This window comes from Belonocnema kinseyi, chromosome 1, assembly GCF_010883055.1.
Source record: "Belonocnema kinseyi isolate 2016_QV_RU_SX_M_011 chromosome 1, B_treatae_v1, whole genome shotgun sequence".
In the NCBI taxonomy this organism is placed as follows: Eukaryota; Metazoa; Arthropoda; class Insecta; order Hymenoptera; family Cynipidae; genus Belonocnema; species Belonocnema kinseyi.
The window spans coordinates 134,115,494-134,126,587 of record NC_046657.1 but is presented as its reverse complement, the minus strand read 5'-3'; the positions used below and the strand labels follow the sequence as shown (position 1 = coordinate 134,126,587).

Here is an 11,094-nt window from a genome sequence, read left to right as displayed (position 1 = left end):
AAAAACGTCAAATTTTGAACTTTGAAAATTTATAACTTTGTAAATGTGCATTTAACAAAAAAGTTGCAAGAGAACTTTTATGCTTAGAATTGTCCATATTTAGTAAAAAAAATTTGTCCCATAAAGAAAAAACATTTTTTCCTATTTGTTTAAACAATTGCGTTTTAAACAAAACCTATCCACTTCTCGTAAAATTAACCGGTACCATTGGATTCAGCGGGTCAAAATACATAAGATTAACTAGTTTTTACCTTTTGCCTCTTGAATGCATACGGGAACATACCCAGCTCCCGGACTATATATTTTCGTTGAAGTTTCGTACATTTATCTTCTACAGCACATAAGGATGCTGATTTTAAATTTGTTTCAGATCACATTTCATTAGTTTCGTTATGAGAATTTTCAGTCTTATATTTATTCCTATGAACGCAGGTGCACATCTGGACATCTAGGAAAAATTAGTATTTTGAGAATGAATTTTGGCTTTTCGATTCTATACTAAATAATTGGTAATAAGTACACTAGTTGCAATAATATTTACCTAATTTAAAACTCTCTTTAATTTAACAGTGCGTGCTAGTCAGTTGAAATAAAATTATTACATTTAAACTAAAGCCGTAATATATAGGACAATCCATGACCGTCTACATCTACAATTATGTAGAAGTGCGTTCCGCTAGCACCTCCATAACAGAATTTCATTTTTTTATGACATAATTTTGGGCTTTATTTAGGCACCCATGTCGATTTTCGGGCTCTTTTAGTTTTATCAAAAAATGACTTTTTTGTGGAGGTGTTAGCTCTTTTTTTCTAAAAAAACGCACTATTCGGATGGAGGTGCTGTGCGCCAATACCTCCACTACGGCAAATTAAAACAAATTTTCATCTACAGCGCCAGAATTTTGAGCTTTGCTTCGGCTCTCAAAAACGCCAAAAAATTATTTTTCATAAACAACCCCTGGCCACCCAAAATTACTCCTAAAATAACTTACGCACCCAGCCTAAATGTAAGAATATCCGAAATTCATGCTATTTTTGGCCTTCCCAAAACACTTACAAATTATTTCATAGAATCAACCCGAACTCTCAAAAATACGAAAAGGAATATCTAAAGAAGAAAATGTGGAATAAGTGCGAGAGAACATATACCGCAGGTCTGAGTTAATTTTGTTCTGATCAAAAATAATCAATTATATTTTCCGAAAACACCTCATAACACTAACTACTACTTCTAACTGAAAATAAAGCTATTAAACAAAACCAATCTTTTTTCGGGCTTAACAGAACACTGTGGAAAAAATTCCAAATAAAAAAATATACTATTCTTCTTCAAATCACTGTTAGCTATACAGGCAGTCCCATTGTAATAATGAAAATAATAAATAAAAAACACCCCTGATGCATGTAACAAATTTCGTTCGACTGTATTCAAGCAAAAAATCCATAAAAACTTCAATTAAGAATAATTGAACGAGCAAAGCAAACACTTTCCCAACCAAATTTTCATATCCTCATCTCCAAGGTAACATTACACAACATTTAAAAACCAGTTCTATCACATCTAACAAACCCAGTCTCACCCTCCATCAGCGTTAACCGCTAAAACATACTTAAATTAAAATTAACCACCCCAAACAACTTTTAAATACTCTAGTTAATAAATCTACCTCCAAAGCAATATTCCACAGAATCTATGAAATTCACTTATCACATAGGACCCTACTCTCACCTTGCATCAATTTAAACGGTAAAAAATACTTGAAATTGAACATTATCACCACAGGCACCAAGCAAGTAACAGTCCAAAACTAATAGGAATAGCCCCTATCAAATTTCATAAATCAAGTCTCAGCTAACTTCAATTAAAGCCGCCATAAACTACCCCTATCACATTTAACAAATCAAGTTTCACCTTCTATCAATTAAAACGGTAAAAAAATTTTGTGAATAAAAATAATTATTACACACTGATTTCCAGGACTTCAGTAGATAGATCTTCCCTCACACTAACATTGCACAACCCCTAGGAACTACCTCTTTCACATTTAACAAAGCAAGTCTCAACTACCATCAATTAAAACAATAAAAAAAAGTTTGTTAGATGTGACAGGGGTAGTTTGTGATGGTTTTTTTTAAAGAAAGCTGAGACTGGGTTAATGAAATTTGATACGGGCGGTTCCTATTAGTTGCGGAATTTTACCATGAGGCTGAATATATTTACTAGAAACTTGGAAACGTGCCTGTGGTGATTATTTATAATTTCGAGTATTTTTTACCGATTTAATTGATTGAATGTGAGACTAGGTTCCCATGTGATAAGAGAATTTCATAGCTGACGTGAAATATTGTTGTGTAGATATATTCATGCAATTCAAAGAGTTCAAGTAATTCATGCAATTCAAAGAATTCGTGCTATTTAAAGAATTTGTGGAATTTCTAGAACTCATGGAATGCAAATGACTCTAACTTTCCTTAAACATCTCGTGGGGAGAGGGGTTGGAAAACACTCCTGTGACTGGTTACAGAAATAATGTTGGTCAAACCCCTACCCCTTTCCGACGTCTCGTCGGGGCGAGAAGGCACCCCTGTGATTGTTCACAGAAATAATTTTGGTCAAACAATGACCCCTTCCCAACGGCTAATGGGGGGAGGCACCCCTCTGACTGTTCACAGAAATAAAATTATCCAAATATTTTTAGTCTGAGAAACAAACTAGCAAGATGGCCGATATTGAGGATCGAACAGTAGCATTAAAAAAATCGGTAAAAAAAATTGTCGGTGCCGGTAATGTTTTTTTTACCGGTACCGACTTTGTATTCCCGATGAGAGCTGCAGGGCGTGTCATGCACACCCTGAGCATTTAGCACCTATACTATCTATTTGTTCAGTCCTATGTTATATGTTTCCTCACACTTATTCCACATATTTTTCTGTAGGTATTTGTTTCCATATTTTTTTGAGGATTCGGGTTAATTCTTTGAAGTAACTTGTGAGTGTTTTGGGTAGGCCAAAAATACCATGAAATTCGGATATTCTTACATTTAGGCTGTGTGCGTAAGTTATTTTAGGCGTAATTTTGGGAAGGCAGGGGTTGTTTTTGAAAAATAATTTTTTGCCGTTTTTGAGATCCCAGACAAAGACCAAAATTCTGGCACCACCATCCATAAAGTCCGTTTTTTTTAAAAATAAAAGAGCCTAAAAGTCAGTATTAGTCCCTCATAAGAGCCCCAAAAAGGCCAAAATTCTTACATGCTTGCATTTACTTTAGGTGCGTATTAAATTATCTAGTATTCCACTTTAAGAATATTTAAATTAGTCGTGAAATTTCACAATTACTTGTAAAAACTTAAGGAATTTAAAATTTATATAGTATAAGATTTTAAAAGCTTTCCATTTCCCTTTCCAACAAATTCTCTTACGATCTGTCCGGGAGATCAAAGAAAATGCGTGAAAAACTTTATGTCGATTGTTTTTCTTTTGTTGGTGGACACTGATACTGCAAATTTTTTTTTTCATTTTAGTTTCTACGATTTTTATTGAAATATCTTTGCCCTTCTTCATTAGGTGTTGGCTTCCATAAGAATTAGATTGACATTGGCCGACACGTTCTGTGGGAGAGTATTGCGTTCTAGCTTTGGATGAGTCAACAACTAATTTGGATTAATTTAATTCTAGAAAGTTGGCAGCGGCTGTAAGTGTGTAAGGTTTTCTTTTTCAGTTAAGCTAATATTTCTGCTTTGCCATTAGAAGGAAGTGTTATGATTACATTATTTAATGTTTCTCTTTTTTTACAGTCTCGTTTGGACGCGATCGGAATTCCAACGGAGTTTCCAATTAATTGTGATAACTTACAATGAAAAATTTATAGCGAGACTTTCGAGGGCAAACGTTTTCCAAGGATTTTACAAACTTACTAGGGGCGTTAAGTAAGTTACATTTTTGTTTTCTACTGTGTGAAAAGTACGTTCGGATTGTTAGCGTACAAATCGAGTTTATTGTGTGAAGAGACGTTTCAATGATTTTCGTAACGTATCGGGATTATTTTTTTTATAGCATATTCAGGAATATTTATAGGAGAGAATTATAACACAGAAAACCTCAAAATCCACATATACACACACTCCACCCACACACACCCATCAAATTTAGGGAAATTAAATTTTTTGGAATTGGCCACAAAAAAGAGTGTGGTCCTTGCCACTGAAAATGCAAAGATACCGCATTGGTCAGTGCCGACTCAGTGCTGTTTCTTCAGAACTACCTGCACCGCCAATTTTTTTACATCTGACTTGCCCTTATAGTGTCCATCTAAATGTTTAAAAGTCTATTTTCATCTAATAAATCTAGTCTGTGAGGACTTTGAAAAGGTGTATTGGTAGTGTATACTGTAGTGTTAGTGAAAATCGGTATGTTTATGACTATGTGACTAGGCTACCTAGTGGACCAGCTGAAAGGGATTCAAAATCAAAAATTAAAAACTGCAAAATTTTGAAATTATCTACGAGAAGATTACACATTCAGAATCTACTGGTTTCGAGTATTTCAGATATTACCTTTTTCTTTTGGATGTTTAAAATTGCAATGAATATAACGTATGTCGTAAATGGAATGAGATACTCCAAAACATACAACATTTTTGAATTCGACCTTAAAGTAGTATATTAGCATGTGAGTTATAATATGTATAATAAAAAAATTCAGAAATTAAACAAAAGTCTTAATAATTTGAGGAAAATTCTAAAACGGGAGTCGGTTTGGTTGCGGCCAGGTACTGTAAATAACTCTGCCGGCGCGGTACTTTGTCGAATACAATAGGAACATCATCTCATCGTCCCATCAATTATCAGTGCGGGTTAGGTGCTGAAAATCAGCACATGCAGCCACTGAAACAGCATTAGTGACCCACTGCCGATCATCAGTGCTTTTCAGTGCTTTTTCATTGGCAGGGGGGACGTTCGTCAGCATGTTCGCTTTCGTTACTCAGATTTTTAAAATAAAATCCTTATTATATTATAGGAAAAGAGCGTAGGGAATCTAACAGTGATAAAATCGATAAAATTTCCTAAGTATCATACATATTAATGAAATTTTCTTGAATTAACCCACAAGAATAAAAGAGAGTCCGGGGACGTCTGTTAGTATGTTGGCTATCATGACCCAAATACTTAAGACAAAATTTGTATTATTGTAGGGATATAAGGCCAGTGAATCTAAAATGGGTAAAGTCGATAATTTTCTAAGTATCACATCTACTTCATTTTGAAATTACTCTTATAATACTTAAAACTTAAAAACCCGGCATTTCATCCAAGTACCTTCTTGCACTCACCCTATCTACATGGAATACTCATTTCAATTTTCTGAAAGACTCATTTCATGGTAATTATTTAACATATATATATTCTTTTTTTTGTAAACAGTAGCAAATATACTATTCAATACCATGACAGAGACGGCATGTCTATCGAGGGACCTTCTGCGCACGAGGACACGGAAAATTACATCGACAGTGATGATGACGATGATGACGTAGATTTGGATTAAATTGCTGTAGCGTGAATAGCATCGGCGTAAATTGGTGGATAATGCTGCTTGCAAAATTTCATGTTAAAATCTCTACTAAATAAACAGTTTATTAATTAAATATATGTTTCATAATTATGATAATTATTATTATTATTACTTACAAATTTTTTAAAATTATTGCTTGGTTTGAAAAAATTAATTATAATACATATGATAATAACAGTTATAATTAACTTGAAAATTAATTAAAGCCATTTCTTTAATTCCAATTTCGACTGATCGTTGTTATCCATTTTTCCGCACCTTAAATTCATGCCAAGAAACTTCACACGTGCTCAGAAAATTATCTCTTTATGAATAATTGAATAAGATCCGCCAAAATTTGTGAAGACTTTTAACTGCACTTTTCGAATTATTTAAATTTTAACAGAAATTTTCTTTGTAATGCGAACTTTACAATTTCAACATTAGCGTTTTTTCAAAAATGGATCCATTTAAAATTTGGAAACTTTTCTTAAAGTTGTCTTCTACTTTTTGCTAACACCTCTTTTATAAATCCTATAAAACAGCTTCCAAAATTGAACACCAACGTAATGCAGATACGCATAGGGATCATCCACAAATTACGTAAGACATTTTTCTTTTGTTTATATTGTTGTGTCCTTCTCAACTTCACAGCAACTTTATGCTCGTCTTTATTCAAACAAAAGAAAAACGTCTTGCGTAATTCGTGGACGATCCCATAGACAAAATGGAATTTCTGACAAACACACACTGTCGGTTCAAATACTGGGAGCGTGTGCCCCATCTGCCGCATCCATCAGTACGCCATCCCTATACTCTTACGAGATATCTGTGAGCACAAAGAATATGTGAAAAGATTTGTGTCTAATTAATAAAAACTATGAATTTTTATAAATATTGTACGTTTTAGGCCACTTTATTTTATATATTTTTAAAACTGTGTCCCCTGACACCATAATCTCCCAATATCCTTACGATATGTCTGAGAGGCTCGAGAACATGAGTGAAAAACGTGATGCCGCTTGGTCAAAAACTACGGCTATGCCAAGCCCCCACTTTCTTTATTTCTCATATGCCTCGTGATATTCCTACAGTTTTTCTGGGAACCCAAAGAGTATGCATGCAAAATTTGGTGCAGATTCTCAAAAATGGTGGATTTTCAGAAGCATTATCCGTTTTATGTCACTTGATTATATATATATATATATATATATATATAGAAAAAATTTCGGGATGACTCATCTATCCTGCAATTTCGTATATAACCTCTTATTTTACTTTAAATATAAGACATTAATTTTAATTAAGACATTGGTTGATCGTTAATTTCAAAGGATGAAAAAAGATGGTATACACTTGAAAACGTACCATGGTAAAACTGGCTCCAACTCTCACTTGAGATGACGAACTAAGACGCCACTCTTTAACAGGCTTTCGTTATTCTGGAGTCCATTAAATCAGTAGCACCAAGGCAACGAGAGCCAATATTAAACATCTTGAATATCAAAGGAAATAAATAATACGAATCACAAAATGACAGGAATTTAGCGTGGGAGGAAGACTCTGTCAGGTAGGTCCTTTCCTTCTGCCTCGTACTGAAATGGTAGGCACATGCCGTTGAAAATTGTTAATTCTTGACCTGGCTGAAGGTCAATTATCTAAAGTATGGGTTTGTTTTGCGGTATCCGATCCGTAGGGGATTATTTGTATGTTAATTGATTTTTTTCCGGCCATAGTCGCCAACACTTGAGTGGGCAGAAGCAGGCTCTCCCAAAAAAATAATTGTGCCATAAACTCGGTATAAATTAAATATTGTTAAGAGAGAATTAAGGTTCTTAAATTGGGTTCAACCTAGCCCCTCTTTCGTACTTCACCCCTTACTCACACCACTCTATCCTAGCGGTCCGAGCTATGGAATAATATGTCACTATCATTGTAAATATATGGATAGGCAGTATGTATTTGTGAGACCTTCACTTGCGCTGCAGGTATTTATTGATTATACAAGTGCTCAGTATACTTTTTTGGTAAATTAGGATACGCAGTAGAATATTGCGGTACAAAAGACTGCATGGTAGAGATTAACGATATGTTGTCATGCACATTGAAACTTTGTAGCGTAATAACTTAAATTTGCAATTAAGCGTACAAATTTTTCAGCAATAGAATTTTTCGAGAAAATATCGGCGGTTTTACCTTATTTTAACACAATTCGTACTTTTCTCTTCTGTAATTTTAGTAACACTGAGATTTAAGTTGCCGTGTCCCGGAGTCAACATGGGGTAGCAGTACGAATAGCAAAATGTATGCTAGAAACTTTCAGAGTTCCATACAGGCTGGGAATTGCAGAAGGAAAATTAGTGGAATGTCCACGAAGAGTCAACGGAATTTCCAACTGGATTTTCCCCAGAATTTCCAACTTAAATTTATGTAGAATTTCCGTGGTGTACACATATATACAGTCGGTTAAATAAGAGCTTAGTCATGATCAATAGCGATCGGTAAATGCGAATGCTCTAATTCTTTTTTCATATAGAAGTCAGTATAGTCCTTCATGCTTTATGAAAGAGAATCAGGTGACTGTTCTTCTTAATACGAACCGAGCATTTTTCCAAAATGAGTGCCGCATACGCTTCGCGCTTCGAAGCAGTTTTTTTGTGCTCGTACCCTAAAGGTACCAAAGTGGCCGCTGCAAAATATATGCATGCATATGTTTATTTTATATGTTTAATCAATTTTGGGAAACTTCTGGTAAGTTTCTAAAGAACGTAGAGGCAGATTGTTATCGACCGATGAGATGATTTTCTGTGTACGTTTGCGCACTAATTCATGGGAAAATTATAGTTTTCTGTAATAGGGTTTCAATTAGATTTATCATTATGAAGAAATTTGTGGTCTTAACATGCAAAAGAAAGATTGACATTTTACGGTGTAATTTGTAGTGGGAACTTTTTTTTCAATTGAAATTGGAAAGAATTAATTTTTCTAAAATTGGTGTGTACCTTTTGGATGTAAATCCATATTCACTTGGTTTTAATCTAGACGCTTCCGCCGCCACCGAAGGCCATCTTGCTTCAAAACTGCACCGCTGCTGATTCTAATTCAGCGCCGTCGGCGCAGCGGCTTACTGGCGCGCCGACATAATGTTAGATATATTTACATGGAATCAAATATCTTCACACAGGGTGCTCCGGTGGTTTTTGATTTGTTGTGGAAATTCCGCTGAGCACTTAGAAGTTGAAGTAAATGGATTTAAATAAATATCTTATGATGGACATTGATCTTTTGTACTCAGGTGTTAATAAGTCATTATTGATAAAAGATAAAATCGGATAAAGTAGTATATAAAGTTCTGACAGCCTAACATATTGAAGCATGCTTCTTATTTCCAAGTCTTCGTTTACATTCTGAGTTGCATTACATTTTTTAATAAATAAAGAAATTGATCCACGGTGTCATTACTTGATTGCATGTCACTGACCATGGTCTTCACCTTATATATGCCTCCAGCTGAGATTGAATAATATCTTGAGCGAGATGTGATTTGTGCTACTAGCTACTAGATCTACTATCTAGGATTTTCAGTAGATCGGTTAACCGTCTTTTTTAAGAAATAAACGGATCGAACAACTCATCCTTGAAGTCGACGATGCTCCAAGAAACCGTGTAAGTTTCAGCACTTGCTGGTTATGGTATAGATCCTGTTTAGACAGTAAAGTACTTCGGAGATGTTTTATCGAATCATCTTAGGAACAAATATTGATTGAATATTAGCTCTGTAGTCCTTCGAAAATGATATGGGTAACTCCAATCGATTGATTGAAGAAAGTTTCTGGTCTGACCAAGAGTCGAGACATAGTGAAAATACTTATTGTAAGACAGAAACAGGAGATTACCTAGTCAATTATCTAGTAAATTATCTGCTTTTTACGAAGTCTTCATTTACATTTTAAGTTGCCAGAATTATTTATTAATATAGTAGAAGACCATTAAGTTCCTTTTCTGTGTTTTAATTATTTGATTGTTAATCTTCTTCTTCTTATTCTATATGGGTGGCTGGTCTGTTAAGAAGATAGCATTCTGGGGTCGCAGAATTATAAAAAAAAGTTGAACGAGGTCTTAATGTTCCAAAGCACATTTGAGTTTAGTAAGAGGGATCTGAGAAGTCCGAAATATTCGAAAGACGAAAGAATGTTTGCGCCCGCGAACTTAGTTGTATTGGATTATTTGAGCGCCAACGTTGTGTGATGTTTTCGGGGTAGCTGACGGGGGTGGTGTCGTCAAAAACAACTCCAGAAAGTCATCGGCAGCCAATTATGAGTAATTGGACAATTAAATCTCGAAATAAAAAAAAAATTTAAAAAGGTTTATAAAATAAATGATCGAGAATTTGGGGAAATGGACGCGTTATTAATTGAAGACACAAAAGAATGTTGTTCCAGAAATAAATATTCTTTGCTAACACTATCCATTTTTTTTCGAAGACTTATTGTCTTCAATCCAATCTGCTCTTAATTCAACAACAAATCCAGAGTACAATATACAGGCAAATACGAGTAATAGGCTAATTAAATTCCAAAATAATAAAGAAAGATTTAAAAAAAGGTTATAAAATAAAGGACCGAGACATTTTAGAAAATTCGGCGACTTAGATGTTCATTTCATCTCTTTTCAAATCAGTACGAACGAAACTTCGAATCTTCATTCGTTAGTACATGAGAAAATTCACACTTGTGTTAAAAAAATTTACAAACATCAAACCTGAAAATACCTAAACTATTCGATTATACATCGATTATTAATTGTGTAAAATAGTTGCTTAGTTAGTTTATATATAGTTCGTATAGTTTATTGATGCTATATGCGCCATGCTTTATTGTTCTCTAATGCTTGTATGATTATAAAGTTTTCATCATAAGTTTAGCCTCTAATAATAATGATATATTATATAATAATATTATTCAATTATGACGTTATAATAATTAAATTATTATGATTTATTATATCATGATAAATGTTAATTTCACTACCGCCTTCATTTGAATCTTGCTTCTTTAAGCTTGTATTTCGGAAGAAAATCCGCCAGGGCGCGACGTGCCGTCTATATTAAGACAGAAGTGACGCGTCTCTTCTATCGCAATACGGCCAAGCTGACCCTTACTTTTTTAAATAATCCTTTACAAATTTTGGGGAATGTTTCCCCTTAATTTTCGAAAAACTCTACATTTTAAACATTATTCCGCAATAACATAGGGACAAATTCCAATCAAGAAATATTCCACAAATTTTTCCAAACTAATGAGTAAATTTCTATCTAGGTTGGGAATTTTCATCTCGAAATGTTGAAAAATATATCCCAAACTTTGGGGGAAATTCCTACCATTCTTTGAGATTTTTCCCCTAGAGCGTCTGGGAATAGTCCCGAATTGATTGTGTGAAACTAAACTACATGATTCATTCTTTCCTCTAGCTATTATTCGTTTATTGGAACAGATTTTTAACGTACCGCTCCGCATACTAGCCGCTGCAGACTGTAAACCGTAA

The 11,094-nt window shown here is 34.2% G+C and overlaps 1 protein-coding gene across 1 annotated transcript in view; it reads left to right on the top strand.

Moving 5' to 3' along the window:
• The window catches only part of LOC117176216, a 6,247-nt gene extending 687 nt beyond the window's left edge, over positions 1 to 5,560 (top strand). The window contains exons 3-5 of the mRNA XM_033366353.1: positions 3,565 to 3,691; positions 3,795 to 3,926; positions 5,421 to 5,560. Of these exons, the coding sequence (XP_033222244.1) occupies positions 3,639 to 3,691; positions 3,795 to 3,926; positions 5,421 to 5,544 (309 nt within the window). The 5' untranslated portion in view covers positions 3,565 to 3,638 and the 3' untranslated portion in view covers positions 5,545 to 5,560. The remainder of the gene's footprint in view (positions 1 to 3,564; positions 3,692 to 3,794; positions 3,927 to 5,420) is intronic.
• The last annotated feature ends 5,534 nt before the right edge of the window (positions 5,561 to 11,094 follow it).